Source organism: Denticeps clupeoides, chromosome 6 (assembly GCF_900700375.1).
Source record: "Denticeps clupeoides chromosome 6, fDenClu1.1, whole genome shotgun sequence".
NCBI lineage: Eukaryota > Metazoa > Chordata > Actinopteri > Clupeiformes > Denticipitidae > Denticeps > Denticeps clupeoides.
Window position 1 is genome coordinate 12,999,669 of NC_041712.1, and position 15,868 is coordinate 13,015,536.

The following is a 15,868-nucleotide window of genomic DNA, read 5'->3' on the forward strand; positions in this document are numbered from 1 at the left end:
TCCTTTACTTTCCTTTTCTTTACTTTGCTGGGCAGATACTTTTATCCAAAGCGACTTACAAGAGGAAGACACCAGCAATTCTCATTCGGTTTCCATAGATTTTGAGTTACAAAACTAAAAGCCCTGATAAAGCCTAACTTGTCAAGAATAGAACATGCTAGGGAATTGTTAAGTGCTAGACCTATTTTTTTTTGGTGTGTGTGTGTGTGTGTGTGTGTGTGTGTGTGTGTGTGTGAGTGTGTGTGCATGTGCGTGTGTTAGTATTAGGTTAGTATTCGTATATGAGCTTTTGCTGATCATGCAGGTGTGTGAGGCAGGTCTGAGCAGCTCCTGATTCTGGTTTATCTGAGGGGAACACATGACCTCCTCCATACCAGTCACACCAGACTATGTTTCTTTGAGTTGGTTTAAACTGAGAGGTGGCCTCTGGGGCTGAAATGAAATTGACCATCATGCAGAACCTTATATAGGCAGCAGACTTTGGAAAAACGCAAGGTAGACGTTAGGTAAACCAGAAAACGGGTCCCATTTGGCAGCTTTTTCAAACTGAGATTTGATATGACTCTGAGCCTTGGCAAAGGGTGAAGCTGGGCACAGTCTCAGGGGTATCAGTCTCAAGGGAATTAGCATGTGTGCTTCAAGGGCAAGGAAGGAGGGAAAATAAAGAACATTTTGATATATAAGAGTAAAATGAATTCCATCTGTTGCGTTCAAGCATCATATCTACACAAGCATTAATAAGTCATCCAAAACTTTAATTATAGCGCATTCCTTTTGGTTGCCACATCCAAATCCAAAAAAATTATTGTTTCTAATATTAAAACATGCATGAAAGAAATGTATGTTTTTTTATCTCCTTTCTTTCTACATTTTATTCTGCTCTTATATCACAGCATAACTATGTTGCTCCATCAAAGTTATTTGCCATGGGATTTTCTGAATGTTTAAATTGGGCAATACTTTTTTTTTGTCCAATTATGGGATTTCTGTTGCAGGAGAACTAACCCCCTACCTCCACATATGAAGCCATTTGGTAGTGACTCAGTTGGCCCACACAGCTCTAACAAACATGAAGAGAACATTATGAGAATGTTTGTGTAAAACCCAGTGTAGTCAGACATGATCTGGAGCTCATTTGCAAACTGCCCAGACGGTGTTGGATGCCAGCATCGCTTATAAGCTTGGCCAAAAACAAAGTCATGGATGCAGGTCTGATATAAACTCTAAACGTCACCTAAACTTTCTAGGAACACATGAGGAGAAGCAAGAGACCAGCAAATAGGCACCAGCTCTGTATGTAAGACATCACCATCTCCAGCATGGAAGTGCTTTGATACCAATCTTAATATCATTAGTAAGCACTACTCTGAGAGCACTTTGGTTCCTGAATGTCTGGTAATTTATGGGCTATTTTATGGAGAACATGTTCCATGTGGAGAATGTGTTTTATTGTTGTTTTGACATACATAGAGGTATTTCTAAGATCACTTGATTTCCACCACGATACCTTTACTTCAGTTCTCCCTGTGTTTTAGTCTTGTATCACTTTTGCACACATCCGTTGACTTTCATGCCAGGAGATTTATTTTAAATGAGGAAGTGAGACTCTTCAAAAGGCCTCAATTGCCTTTAGATTCTCCTGAAAACAAGGCTGCAGATGTTTCTTTGGTGTCTCCTTCATGAACTCCTTCATGTTTGTGTTTTCTTTACTTGGTGTGCTTGGAAAACGTAATGAAAAGGTTACTGATCTTTACCCTTTAGATGCATGCATTAAATGTTAAATCTAAAAGCTATTATACGAACAAAGAACAAATACCCAGAAAAAAAAAGTTGTGTGCTTGAGTGTACATCATATTATCATGCCTTTTTTAAAATATTTCTTTTAGAGAACAGATGACATCATCTCTGATTCAGCCAGTTACCCCCTGGCAGAAAACAGTGTTCTGCTTCTACACTAGAGCTTTGGCAGAAACAATGAAACCAAACAAGGAGAACAACACAATCAAAAAGGGATGCAGTGACATGGAGCACATCCAGGAAAATGTCAGGTCACTAACCCACACTCCCCTAACAACAAATTGGTGATACAGTGTGTTTTACTTGTTTAATAGACACCTGGGTGACTAGCAATCAGTCTATTGAGAGAACACCTTTGACATCCAGATCACCGAAGAGATGAGTACCCAATGTCTATTAGCAAATAGACCAAAGTCACAGAGGACAAGAGTATTTAGTGCTGATAAAGCTTTCTGAAGATCTAGAGAGTTTCAGATCAGATTCAGCAGAAAGTCCAGCTCTAACTGTACCGATGCCAGGGTTAATATGCATATCTGTAATGCAGACTGTACAAAAATTGCTTTGAGGCTATTTTATAAGACTCAAAAACCCTGCCTAGCTTGCACTTAATAAATGATTTCAAGCCAGTCTCTCAATCAATAAGACTTATGCACAACAGTTCTGTAAACATTTCTGTTTCTGAAACCATGTTCTGCTCAGCTAACATTACACGTGAAGCTAAATACAGTGACTTATTTCAATAGCCAATCAGAGAACGTTCAGCATTTTCAGGCTCCACACAATTGATGACCTAAGCGGTGATTTGAAACCAAATCTGGAGATAATCTGAATACTTGAGAAGCATTTTAACATTAATTTAATACATTTCTAAATGGAACCATTCCCAGAAACTATCTAGATGCCTTAGTGTGGGCTAGTAGCCACATGTATCAGTGATCTCATCCAAAATCAAATGGTTCTATAAGGGAATATATGAACATGTGGTACGCTTTCTTCCTATTAAGAAGTAGAATGAAATTTGGTTGGTTACATATCTGATAAACATGTTGGTATAGCATGATACTCCAAGTTTACTTACCGTCTTCAGGGGAAAGTCTTTTACTGGCTTATGAAGCTACAAACCTGATTGAATGTTCTGTTCTCACTGCTCACTAAAGTCTGGCTCTGAATAGCAAGGGGTGCATTTCATCAATTTTTTTAAGTCTAGCATGACTTCATGAGCTCGCCAGGAAGTAATGTTTTACCAACAAACACAGGCTGAAGGGAACCCAGCCAGACCTTTTACTCTGTGTCACAGAGACCTGGAGACAAAACACCAGACAGGCACATGCTCATGCTTCAGTTCCTCTGTGTCTGTAAGAACTTGTGGGCCACAATAACTCTCCATGTTGGGTGTAATTAATCGAGACGCTGGTGTCTTTTATTGGCATGAAAATGAATGTCCTTATTGAGCATGTTCGGTACTTCACTAGCTTTAAAAAATGCACTAGAAATAGTGATGTTCACTTTTGGCAAACATTTGGCGAATGCAACGTCTCTGTTCACTGCTGGTGGACCCCCATTATTCTCCCAACACTTCCTTTTTTTCCTGGAAGCTGAAGCCACTAGGGGTGGGATGTGGGGGGTGAAAATAACAGTCCAATGATCCAATGAACCAAGCGTGTGTCCTCTCTGTTAATTACACAATGTCCTGCAAGTTCCCCCTCCCTCTTTTCTCTGAGTGGTGGTCTGCAACCTCGGCTGGCTCTGGCAGGATAAAACCCAAGCTCAGGAGGAAAGGCTGGGCACAGTGCTGAGAGATGGAGAAGGAGAAGACAGCGGCTGTGTTGCTCCTGCATGTGTTTCTCCTCCTGATCCTCAGTCAGCGCTCACAGCAAGGAGGTAAGAAAGGTATCTGCAACCCACACATCCTGGTGTGCAGCTTCTACCCCCTCAGCAGAAGGTTAAAAAAACTGAGCTCGGACCATTCTTTATTAGATTGTTTTTTGTTTAATGGTGTGTGTCCTGATCATCATGACAAATTAGACATAGTTCTAAAACTGAAAGTGCTATAAATGAAAGGGGATGAAGTAATATTTCACCGAAGTACTATTTCATATTGTACAAAATAATAGTTTTTTTTATTCAATAACCTGACAGAAACCATAGATTGTTTTAGTGAACTGTTGATTGGAAATGTGAAGGTATCAATGCTGACAATGATGAGCATGAGAAAAACTGTGTTTCTGATGTGGTGAATTTGTTCTGTGGGCAGTTATTTCATACTAAAGGTCTGATCTTTCTCCATGCTGAGGATAGCTGAGGATAGTTGACATTGGAGTGATTTTCCAAACCAATAACTTTTCAGTTATTTGGTTTGGTTCATTATACATATTTGATTACAATTATACACTTGATTCATTATTATGTTTTCACAATTATATTTTGAATGATATTGCAAGTGACATTTTGCATTGGCATGTTTAGAAATGTGATTGGCTGGTTCTATGTTAGGAAGCAAGGGTTTGCACAACCTCTAATTTCTTCTGTGATTCTCAGTCTGAGGTTTAATTGTTTGCAATGTTTTTGAATGGTGCTTAATTGTGCCTGATGCAGTTTCAACATTAAATTTTTTTTTTTCAAATATCATGCTTGCTCTGTACAACCTTTAGAAGTAATATATAATAATGTCACATCTACAAAGTCTTTTCTGTGGCTTGTTCCTGCTTGTGTGAAATGGAACAAGTACCATTTCATGCACATGGACCTCCTATGAGGAAAATGTTTTTTTTTATTTTCCGGGGTCACTGAGAGGTTACAGGAGATTACTTAATATTAAAAATGTGTATATAGAAAAGCTGGTACAGTGGCTACCAAAAGTAGTCAAATTTCTAACACAAAATGAAGCAATGATACCCAGGAGATTTGCTCTAATTGGGCTCATGTTTAGTTGATAGAGTAAATAATGCATATTGACACTGTGAGCTTTCTCCAGGTTGAATGAACTTGGTATTTCATTGTGTGTAGGACACCACACAATGCTGATAGAAGCACAAGTCACCAGTAAACACTAAATAAATAAATATGCAGTAAAATGCTGATATTTCAGACATTTTTTGCTGATATTTTAGAGATATTTTATTCTGCTTATAACTTCAGGGGAGGTGATTGTCTTTGCCAAACAATCTAGAACTGCTACAGCAATCACAAGCCTGCAAAGTGTTGGTTTAGGGTTATAGAACTAACATGATGACATGGCTTAAGTCAGAAAATCCAGCTGATAAGTTTGCCACCATGTAAGGCACTGTTCATGTAACAGTGTTCAGATGACAAAATTATCTTTATTTATCATTAAATATTTGTTTACTCTTATTTCATTGAAGGAGTGTACATACCTACTGGAGGAGCTGGAACTGGACTGGGAACTGGTGTGGGACCTGGGGTTGGTCCCGGAGGACTGGGAGTTGGTGCAGGAGGCCTTGGCACTGGAACTGGTCCATTAGGTGGACTAGGGACAGGTCTTAGGCCTGGTGTTGGACCTGGAGCAGGAGGAGGTACATTTTTAAATTAGATTGTATTATAATGTATTATATTATGTACTTTTTAAACTTTTAATGGTTCAAATATTGTATAAATCAAACTTATGTAACCAGTAGGCTATGGGTTTGGTGGCCTTGGAGGACCAGGGACAGGACTATCTGGTGGAAGTCTGGGACCTGGTGGTGTAGTACCTGGTGTAGGAGGTACCATATATTTATCTGTCGCTAATTCTCACATGTCTGCTGCTGTACAACATGTTATTTAGTCAATCAAACTAAACATATGTGTACAAAGAATAGAAAACCCAAATGGGATGTTTCTAAATGCTGAATCCAAAAAAATGTTCATATGTGGATAAACTAAAAAAAAGGTCTGTATTTAAGGTTTTTTTTCATTGAAGTTAAATATAAAACACTATTTTTTATTTTAGAAGGAAGAGTTGGACTGAGCATTCTTAACAATTATATTTGGAATAGGGGGTCTAGGAACAGGACTTCAGCCAGGACTTGTCAGTCCTGGTGGTGTGCAACCCGGAGGTGTTGTTCATGGAGGCTTTGGACCTGGAGGTGTCACTCCTGGTGGAGTTGGTACTGCAGGATTGGGACCTGGTGGTGTTGGTCCAGGAACAGTTGGGACTGGTGGAGTTGTTCCTGGTGGAGTAAGACCTGGAGGCCTTCTTCCAGGGGGTGTTGGGGCAGGTAGGTCAAATTTCAGTATTGTCCTAGTTAGGCCTGTAACAATAGTGTATACTCATACCCAATAAAGATACTAACAAGGGTACTCAATACCGTGTTTGATACTACAATAAGAGAAAAAACAACACAGGAACTTCTAAATATATTTATTAATAAGTAAAGAATGTTTTTAGAATAAATATTAGAATAATTTAGAATAATATATATAACATTATAATATATATATACTTTGAGTACTCTTTCTTTTAACTTTTTCTTGCAAGCTTGGTGCTGCAGAATTATGTTTAAAGTGTCTTTAATGTAAACATTGGGTCCTCCAGGTAGCTAGTAGCCTAGTGCATTGCCAGCGTTATTGATATCAAAATCTATACTAAATTTTTGTATCTATTATCTGAGAACTAAAATATCTGAGAATTTGAGTCCTAGTCAAATTTATTTGTATTACAGTGTACCATGTATTCAGGAAGTAGCAAAACAAACCCACCAACCTGAATCTAGCATTATTAACCTGGAGTAAACAGACTCTGGATTCATGACTTAAAAAAAACATTATATCTTTGCAATATCTGAAAATGCTTTATTGATATTCTGACAATATTGCAAAAGCAATAAAAACATCCTTTTCTGATAACTTTGGCAGGCACTCTTCTGAAGCCTCCTAAAACAGGTACAGTTGTGTTTCTCCTATGTTCTTTCAAAATCATTCTGCTTTACATATGATATTATGCTATTTGTTTCAGCCTATTCATAACAGTAAATTCTGTTGTTCAACATCTACCAGGTGGGGTATATGGTGGTCAGGGTCTGGGTCCAGGAGGAATCGGACCAGGTGGTGTTGGACCTGGAGGAGTTGGAGTTGGTGGTATCGGACCAGGAGGAGTTGGACCGGGTGGTGTTGGACTAGGAGGAGTGGGACCAGGTGGTATCGGACCAGGAGGAGTTGGACCACGTGGTGTTGCACCAGGAGGTCTTGGACCAGGTGGTGTTGGACCAGGAGGAATTGGATTAGGTACTAAGTCTTTATTTAACATATATTATATTCATAATGTTCATATATGTGATTCTAATCTCTCAATATTTTTGTCTTTGAGCAGGAGTGAAGCCTGGGAAAACAGGTAAGAATTTAAGAAACCTTTGTATAAATCTAGCTATTGAAACTGTAGTTTAGGGCCACATGGTGGTGCACCAATTTGAATCCCAGAATTTGCATGCTTTGCTCGCGTTGATGTGGGTTTCCTCCATGTTCTTGAGTTTCCTTCTGCTGTCAAAAGGCATGTACACAAATAGATTTGGTGACTCTGAATTTACTATAAGTGTGAGTGTGTAAGTGCATGGTGTGTTTGCGTCATGTGGTGACTAGGTAACCTAAATCCCAATCCCAGCATTACACTAAAACTTTGCTCCATTGAATTGACTCTAGGGAGTGATTTATGTATTCCTTTGAGGAAGATGTATTTTAAGAATGCTGTTGAGGAGAGTCTTAGAGGCTCATTGATCATCTTGTGCCATCTATGCCACATGACAAAGACTGTTGTTTCATGGACTGAACCACAGAACTATTTATTATTTTGACAGGATATGGAGGTGCTGGAATTGGGCCTGGTGGGCTTGGAACTGGTTTGGGCACTGGTGCATTTGGGCCAGGTGTGGGCCCTGGAGGATTGGTACCTGGATTAGTTGGTCCTGGAGGATTGGTCCCTGGTATGGTTGGTTCTGGAGGATTGGTCCCTGGGTTACTGGGCCCTGGAGGTGTAGGTACTGGCCCTGGTGGTGTAGGACAAGGTAGACGAGATTGTTTGATTACATAAAATATCTCCATTGTCTCTATAATTGTATTACTGAAATATTTTTTTCCCCTCCACAGCATCTGGTATAAAGCCTGGAAAAACAGGTTAGAAATAAAAATGTCCATTTTGAAAAAATTGTCTTGATGGGAAAACAACTACATAAAATAACCATTATTATATTTAAATTTATCTATACATACAGTACAGGCCCAAAGTTTGGACACACCTTCTCATTCAATGTGTTTTCTTTATTTTCATGACCATTTACATTGGTAGATTCTCACTGAAGGCATCAAAACTATGAATGAACACATGTGGAGTTATGTACTTAACAAAAAAAGGTGAAATAACTGAAAACATGTTTTATTTTCTTGCTTCTTCAAAATAGCCACCCTTTGCTCTGATTACTGCTTTGCACACTCTTGGCATTCTCACAATGAGCTTCAAGAGGTCGTCACCTGAAATGGTTTTCTTACAGTCTTGAAGGAGTTCCCAGAGGTGTTTAGCACTTGATGCCTTCAGTGAGAATCTACCAATGTAAATGGTCATGTAAATGGTGATTTCATTACACAATGGCCAAACACTATACTTTCTGAAGGTGCATTTGGAGGACTTGGTGGTAGGGCAGTAAGTCCTGGTATCTTAGGAACAGGTCCCCTTGGATTTGGGCAGAGTTTTCCTGGTGGACTTGGCCTTGTTGGGGTCAGTCCTGGAGGAGTTGGCACTGGCAGTTGTCGGCCCTAGTGGGCTTGGTCCTGGAGGAGTTGGCTCTGGCATTCTCTGCACTGGTGGTTTTGGCCCTGGTGGTGTCGGCCCTGGTGGGGTTGGTCCGGGAGGAGTTGGCACTGGTGGCCTTGACACTGGTGGGGTTGGCCCTGGTGCAATTGGAATAGGTATTATTTATGCATTTTTTATATTAACAACAAAAGGTGTCACCATTGCAGTTTGATATTCAAGTACATGTTTATTTAATTTGTTTTTTCATTACCTGGTTTAAAGCCACCCAAAACACATTTGAATACTAGGAATTGTCCATTGTCTAATGTCTAAAACATTATGGTCAGGAATGGTATGGGTGGTCGTTGCCTAAGTCACAGAGTCACACAAGACACTTAAGCCTAATTGTCTCCAGTGGAACTGTCCCTGTAACTACTGATTGTAAGTCACTTTGAATAAGGACATCTGCTAAATGTAAATGTGGGGATGAAAAGCAATCTGCTGTGTTCTGTAGGAGGCATTGTTGGATCAAATAGGATTGTTCCAGGGGTTGTAGGTCCAGTAGATCTGGTACCTGGTGGACTTGGACCAGCTAGGGTTGGACCAGGTGGAATTGGACAGGCCGGCATTGGTGCAAAATTTATAGGGCCAAGTGGACCATGCGGTGTTGGTAGTGGCCTAGTGGTAACACACTCGCCTATGAACCAGAAGAACCAGGTTCAAACCCCACTTACTACCATTGTGTCCCTGAGCAAGACACTTAACCCTAAGTTGCTCCAGGGGGGGACTGTCCCTGTAACTACTGATTGTAAGTCGCTCTGGATAAGGGCGTCTGGTAAATGCTGTAAATGTAAATGTAAATGGTGGGTTCCAACTAGGAGTAGGCACAGGTACAAATAATTCAATAACACTTAAGTAAATAAGTTTCCTCAGCAGATGCTTTCTGACCTTGATATCAGTAATGGGGAAATAAACTAGGCAAGATACTGACAAACAAACATTTCATCAGGTCTATAAATACTGGGACATTGACACATCTTTTGGCTCTATACACCACCAGAATCACTGATAGCAGCCCAAAGTTAAACATTATGTTTCACACCTAATATGCATTAAGATGTATTACCTCCTGGCACTCCACCTGGTACAAGTCCAGTAGAGAAAAGTGTGTCACTTTTTCCATATTTTGTTATTCCAAAATGGAGTTAACACATTTTGTCCTCTGAATTCTACACACAAGACCCCAACATGACAAAGTGAAAATTAGGTTTTGGTAAGTTTATTTAAAAAAAAAAAAATAATTACCGTGTACATAAGTATTCACAGCCTTTGTGGCATCAATACTTTGTCAATGCACCTATGGCAACAATTAAAGCCTCAGGTCTTTCTGAATATGATGCCACAAGCTTGGCACACCTATCCTTGGCCAGTTTGCCCATTCCTCTTTGCAGCACCTCTCAAGCTACATCAAGTTGGATGGGGAGCATCGGTGTACAACAATTTAAAGATCTCTCCAGTGATGTTCAGTTGGATTCTTGGCTGGGCCACTCAAGGACTTTCACAGAGTTGTCCTGGAGCCACTCCTTTGACATCTTGGTTGTGTGCTTAGGGTCATTGTCCTGCTGAAAGATGAACCATCACCCCAGTCTGAGTTCAAGAGTAGTCTCCTGTGTAGTCTCCCAGTACCTGCAGTTGAAAAACATTTAGCCACCACCATGCTTTCTGTAGTGATGGAATTGGCCTGGTGATGAGCGGTGTCCTGTTTCCAAAAGTCCTGTTTCAAAATTCTTCAGACAATTCCTTCATGCTTGGTGTGTGTTTTGACATGAACTGTCAACCTTGGGACCTTATATAGATAGACATGTGCCTTTCCAAATCCTGTCCAATCAACTGTTTTTTCCAGAGGTGGACTCCAAGTAAGTTGTAGAAGCATCTGAAGGATGATCAGGGGAAACAGGACGCACCTCAGATCAATTTTGAGCTTTGTGTCAAAGAAGTGCTTCCTCTGTTTTTTATTTTGAATAGATTTTCCAAAACCTCAAGTCATCAATTAAAAGTGTGATAGTCAGGTGTGATAACTCATGAAATAAAGCATTTTCAAGCTCCCCAACAGTAAACAATTTGCATTTGGTTTGCACAAGAAATATTAAATTGTAAATATTAATCATCAGTACAAATAGTTGAGGCAGAAATTGTTCAATTTGTTAAAAGAAACAGTTCAATATGCAGACACACATTGTTCATTAATCAGTGCTGTAAATGTATTTTTAAACAAAGATTCTTAGGCTCAGTTCCAGCATTGTGAATGAGATGTTTTTTTCCTATATTTATAATGGTTATTAAGGGCTTGGAGCTGGAGCATTGGGAGCTGGAGGTCTTGGTGCTGGATATAGACCTGGAGGTGAAACTTGTTCTTATCCCTTTCACACTGTATATCTTATTAATGTGTCCTATTAATCCATAAGGTATTTTATGCATTCTAAACACAGCAGTGGCACTGGCACTGCTTTGACACTGATACTTTGGTGGAATGTGTGGTGTTGCTATACTCATAGAAACCCTGAGAGGATATTTATACAAGCATTCACCAACCAGTGGTATCCAGCCAACAGTCCATGGAAAAAAACATCTGAAGATTAGCTAAATCAAGCTGAAGTTAAAACAGGTGTCACAAAAAAATTGCAGTTTCAGACAATTTGTCCAGTATGCATGTACAGTATGTCCAACTCAAATCAGGTGGGGCAGGCGTGAGGTGAGTTGGGCCTGGAGTTAGGCCAGGAGTTGAAACAATAGCTGGGACTGGTGGAGGTAACTATATACAATACTACTAAGCATAATGGCTTTTAAATGTATTTAGGGCATTGTGTTTTTCTTTTTTTTTTTAACAAATTTAAAATTATGCTTTAAATATTCTTTGCTTTCACCAGTCCTTCCACAAACTGGTCTTCCAGGCAGTGGAGTTGGGACAAGAACAGTAGGAAAGACTGCTGGAAAAACTTCAAAAATTCCAGGTGATATACTACATATTTCTTAAACTTTATTTAGCACCAACTCAATTGAGCACCAACAATTTATATTAGAAATTGTATTTGTATTGGATGAATTTGAAATGTGATTTCTAAAATTTATAAAGGTGTTGGTGTACCTGGCCTTTATCAAGGTGGAATTGTTCCTGGTCAAGGTGAGTGGGTAAACAAAGTGAATTTTGTTATTGCAGAAAAAGGAACATTTTTCATACTGACAATTTGAATACTCTGTCATCAACTCTCTCTTCAATGTGCTACCATTTTAATCTTGAATGACAGGTTTTGGTGGGCAGGGTGTTTTGCCTGGTGTGGTCACAGGATCTGGGCTTACACCACAAACCGGTTAGTTTTGTTTTATTAGGTCTAGTTTACCTGAATGATTTTGTCTCTTAAACCAATTAAAATCATTTTGTAGGAGCTGGGGTTCTTGGTCAGGGTGGCATTGGAGCCAATGGTAAGGGTTACTGGTCAGTTGTTTAATCTCTGTTAAGTAAATGACTTATAAACTGTACTACATTATTACATTAAGTACAACAAACAGCATCAGTAATAGAATCTGGTTACAAAGGTGGTCGAGGAGGCTTTTCAGGACAACAGCTCCCAGGAATCTTCCGTGGATACCCTTTAATTTCACCTAAAACTGGAGGTAAAATGAAGCATATTTAATGGAGGATATTTAAAACATATTTTAACTCAATGTAAAGGCCTTGTAACCAGTCACTACCAGTAATTCTGAAAATATTATTTAAATGGTTAAATGGTTTCTTTAATGGTTTGCAGTATCTGAAAATCATTCTTAAATTGTTTTTAGCTGCTGGATCTAAATCGAAGCCTAAAGCCAGCAAAGCTGCTAAATATGGTAAGCTAGCTTTGATGACTATCAAAACAAAGTTGACACATTTTACATTTACTGTAGCTCAATATAATTTCTCTCCTTTGGTTTTAGGTGTGGGTGTAGGTGGTTTACCAGGAGTGGGTGGAATACCTGGAGCAGGAATTCTTCCTGGGCCTGGTGGGGTTCCTGGAATTGGTGGCATTCCTGGAGTGGGTGCAGTACCAGGAGTTGGTGGTGTACCTGGAATGGGCGGAGTCCCTGGAGTGGGTGGTGTCCCTGGAGTGGGTGGAGTCCCAGGAGTTGGTGGTGTCCCTGGAGGGGGTGGTGTCCCTGGACTGGGCGGAGTCCCTGGGATTGGTGGAGGGTCAGGTGTTGGTGGCATTGCAGGAGGTGAGGTTATCTATGTTTCCATTAACCTAGATAAACCAAATTAACTAGGAACCAGTTATTTTTCTGAAAGCTCAAAAGTATCGTAAGTGTTTTATTGTGTTTCGCAAAATAAATATTTATTGTTTCATCGATGCAATTTAATTGATAAGACATACACATGAATTGTAACTTATTTAATTAAAAGGCCTTTTAGGCTTATTGCAAATGGTTTCTGGAACATAAACTGGAACAAGCCATTTGAGCATGGGCTATATAATGTACATAATTCGCATAAAAAATCCTGTTGGTTAAGAACAAACTATAGATTTTAGTTTAATTGTAGTTGTACAGTAGTGAGGAAAAAGTTTTTTTTTTTTTAACAATAGCTCCATTTTCTAACATGGCATGATTTAAAAGGCCTGATTATTGCTAATTATTACCCTGTGTTTCTACAGGCTTACTACCTGGTGCTGGCATAGGAAGTCTTGGAGCTCATGGACTTCCTGGTTCTGGTCTTGGTGTGGGAGCACTTCCTGGGTCTGGAGTCATAGCTGGAGGACTCCCTGGTTCTGCACTTGGTGCAGGAGCACTTCCAGGTTCTGGCGTTGGAGCTATTCCTGGTTCTGGACTTGGTGCAGGAGGACTTGGAGGTAAATTCCTTGACTTGGTAGTGCAGCAGTTAAACATTAAGGTTACTGAACATACTGAATTAATGGTATCTAAAATGTCTGATACATTCAAAATGTATGTACTTAGTTCTATTTGTAGTGCAATATTTAGAATTTTAAAGTTGTACTTCTTATTGCCAATCATTTTGTATGAGTTGGTTTGGATAAAAAGTTATATTTTTTATGTTATTAATGTTGCAGGTTATGCCGGAGCAAAAGCCCGAAAGTATGGTAAGACCTGAATTCAGATGTAGCGATGAATATAGGGGTGGTAGTGGCCTAGTGGGTAACATACTCGCCTATGAACCAGAAGACCCAGGTTCCAATCCCACTTAGCAACCCTAAATTGGGGGGGGGGGGGGGTTTGTCCCTGTAACTACTGATTGTAAGTCGCTCTGGATAAGGGCGTCTGATAAACGCAGTTAAAAATATTGTATATTCCTTTCTATGCAGGGTTTAGTGATTTATACGATATATTGTGAAGTCACCTTGTACAGTGATCTCTTCTTTAAACAATAGTTCAGTGTTATATGTGTCAATGATCAGTTTGTTTTCTTTATGCCTACAAGGTGGTCTTGGTGATACACGTAGCACTGGAGGACTACCTGGTAGTGGAATTGGCGGTGTACCTGGCAGTGCCCTTGCAGCAGGAGGTATATCATGAAAAAACTTTGCTATATTTTTTTATACAACCTTACAACAAATGCCATCTCTATTTACAACATATTAACAATACATACACAATATGGGGATAGTATGCACATATTAAAAAGTTTCAAAACAGGTGGAGTACCAGGAGGTGGGCTAGTACCAGGTGGAGTGCCAGGAGGTGGACTTTTACTGGGTGGAGTGCCAGGAGGTGGACTTGTATCGGGTGGAGTGCCAGGAGGTGGACTTGTACCGGGTGGAGTGCCAGGAGGTGGGCTTGTACCTGGTGGAGTGCCAGGAGGTGGGCTTGTACCTGGTGGAGTGCCAGGAGGTGGACTTGTACCTGGTGGAGTGCCAGGAGGTGGACTTGTACCTGGTGGAGTGCCAGGAGGTAATACATCTTAATGCATATTAGGTGTGAAACATAATGTTTAACTATGGGCTGCTATCAGGGATTATCTACATGGGTTAGTACTGTAATGTAGTCTTGGACCAGTAGGTATTAGAATTCTTGTATAGTGGATGTGGATGCATTTACATGTATCACTATGAGCAAAACAGCATGAAGAAAAACCGCATGATATATTATATAACCTGCATGTACATAAATAGCATGGTATAGTGACAATTATTTAATTCAACAGGTTATGCTGGTGCCAAAGCTCGAAAATATGGTGAGATTATGACTATTACTATTTTCAAAAGAATGCTTCATACTCTTATGGGGTCTGTTACATTAACTGAAATTTTATTGGATTGCATTTAAAAGGACTTCTGGGGGGGCCTGGTGGAACTGGATTAGCTGGAGGCTTAGGAGCACTTCCTGGTGGTGGTCTTGGACCAGGAGGCACGTTACCTGGACAATTACCAGGACAAGGCCTTGGACCAGGTGGTGTACCAACAGGTGGACTTGTACCAGGTGGAGTACCAGGAGGTGGGCTTGTACCAGGTGGAGTGCCAGGAGGTGGACTTGTACCGGGTGGAGTGCCAGGAGGTGGACTTGTTCCGGGTGGAGTGCCAGGAGGTGGACTTGTACCGGGTGGAGTGCCAGGAGGTGGGCTTGTACCTGGTGGAGTGCCAGGAGGTGGGCTTGTACCTGGTGGAGTGCCAGGAGGTGGGCTTGTACCTGGTGGAGTGCCAGGAGGTAATACATCTTAATGCATATTAGGTGTGAAACATAATGTTTAACTATGGGCTGCTATCAGTGATTATCTACATGGGTTAGTACTGTAATGTAGTCTTGGACCAGTAGGTATTAGAATTCTTGTATAGTGGATGTGGATGCATTTACATGTATCACTATGAGCAAAACAGAATGAAGAAATACCGCATGATATATTATATAACCTGCATGTACATAAATAGCATGGTATAGTGACAATTATTTAATTCAACAGGTTATGCTGGTGCCAAAGCTCGAAAATATGGTGAGATTATGACTATTACTATTTTCAAAAGAATGCTTTATACTCTTATGGGGTCTGTTACATTAACTGAAATTTTATTGGATTGCATTTGAAAGGTCTTCTGGGGGGGCCTGGTGGAACTGGATTAGCTGGAGGCTTAGGAGCACTTCCTGGTGGTGGTCTTGGACCAGGAGGCACATTACCTGGACAATTACCAGGACAAGGCCTTGGACCAGGTGGTGTACCAACAGGTGGACTTGTACCAGGTGGAGTACCAGGAGGTGGGCTTGTACCAGGTGGAGTGCCAGGAGGTAATACATCTTAAAGCATCTTATGTGTGAAATATGTTTAACTATGGGCTGTTATCAGTGATTATCAACATGGGTTATTACTGTAATGTA

The 15,868-nt window shown here is 40.2% G+C and overlaps 1 protein-coding gene across 22 annotated transcripts in view; it reads left to right on the forward strand.

Annotated features, from left to right (window-relative positions):
• Nucleotides 1-3,594: 3,594 nt before the first annotated feature.
• The window catches only part of elnb (elastin b), a 28,878-nt gene continuing 16,604 nt past the window's right edge, over nucleotides 3,595-15,868 (forward strand). For 15 of the 22 annotated variants that reach the window (XM_028983534.1, XM_028983540.1, XM_028983537.1 and 12 more), the window contains exons 1-25: nucleotides 3,595-3,678; nucleotides 5,160-5,330; nucleotides 5,430-5,519; nucleotides 5,793-6,014; nucleotides 6,652-6,678; nucleotides 6,793-7,020; nucleotides 7,106-7,126; nucleotides 7,587-7,793; nucleotides 7,876-7,902; nucleotides 10,860-10,916; nucleotides 11,443-11,526; nucleotides 11,649-11,696; nucleotides 11,821-11,883; nucleotides 11,957-11,995; nucleotides 12,110-12,187; nucleotides 12,353-12,400; nucleotides 12,488-12,766; nucleotides 13,201-13,395; nucleotides 13,615-13,644; nucleotides 13,983-14,066; nucleotides 14,198-14,452; nucleotides 14,706-14,735; nucleotides 14,831-15,205; nucleotides 15,459-15,488; nucleotides 15,584-15,778. In XM_028983534.1, coding sequence (XP_028839367.1) covers nucleotides 3,597-3,678; nucleotides 5,160-5,330; nucleotides 5,430-5,519; nucleotides 5,793-6,014; nucleotides 6,652-6,678; nucleotides 6,793-7,020; nucleotides 7,106-7,126; nucleotides 7,587-7,793; nucleotides 7,876-7,902; nucleotides 10,860-10,916; nucleotides 11,443-11,526; nucleotides 11,649-11,696; nucleotides 11,821-11,883; nucleotides 11,957-11,995; nucleotides 12,110-12,187; nucleotides 12,353-12,400; nucleotides 12,488-12,766; nucleotides 13,201-13,395; nucleotides 13,615-13,644; nucleotides 13,983-14,066; nucleotides 14,198-14,452; nucleotides 14,706-14,735; nucleotides 14,831-15,205; nucleotides 15,459-15,488; nucleotides 15,584-15,778 — 2,965 coding nt within the window. In that variant the 5' untranslated portion in view covers nucleotides 3,595-3,596. The remainder of the gene's footprint in view (nucleotides 3,679-5,159; nucleotides 5,331-5,429; nucleotides 5,520-5,792; nucleotides 6,015-6,651; nucleotides 6,679-6,792; nucleotides 7,021-7,105; nucleotides 7,127-7,586; nucleotides 7,794-7,875; nucleotides 7,903-10,859; nucleotides 10,917-11,442; nucleotides 11,527-11,648; nucleotides 11,697-11,820; nucleotides 11,884-11,956; nucleotides 11,996-12,109; nucleotides 12,188-12,352; nucleotides 12,401-12,487; nucleotides 12,767-13,200; nucleotides 13,396-13,614; nucleotides 13,645-13,982; nucleotides 14,067-14,197; nucleotides 14,453-14,705; nucleotides 14,736-14,830; nucleotides 15,206-15,458; nucleotides 15,489-15,583; nucleotides 15,779-15,868) is intronic. The other 7 variants (XM_028983545.1, XM_028983541.1, XM_028983535.1 and 4 more) reach the window with 7 other exon arrangements.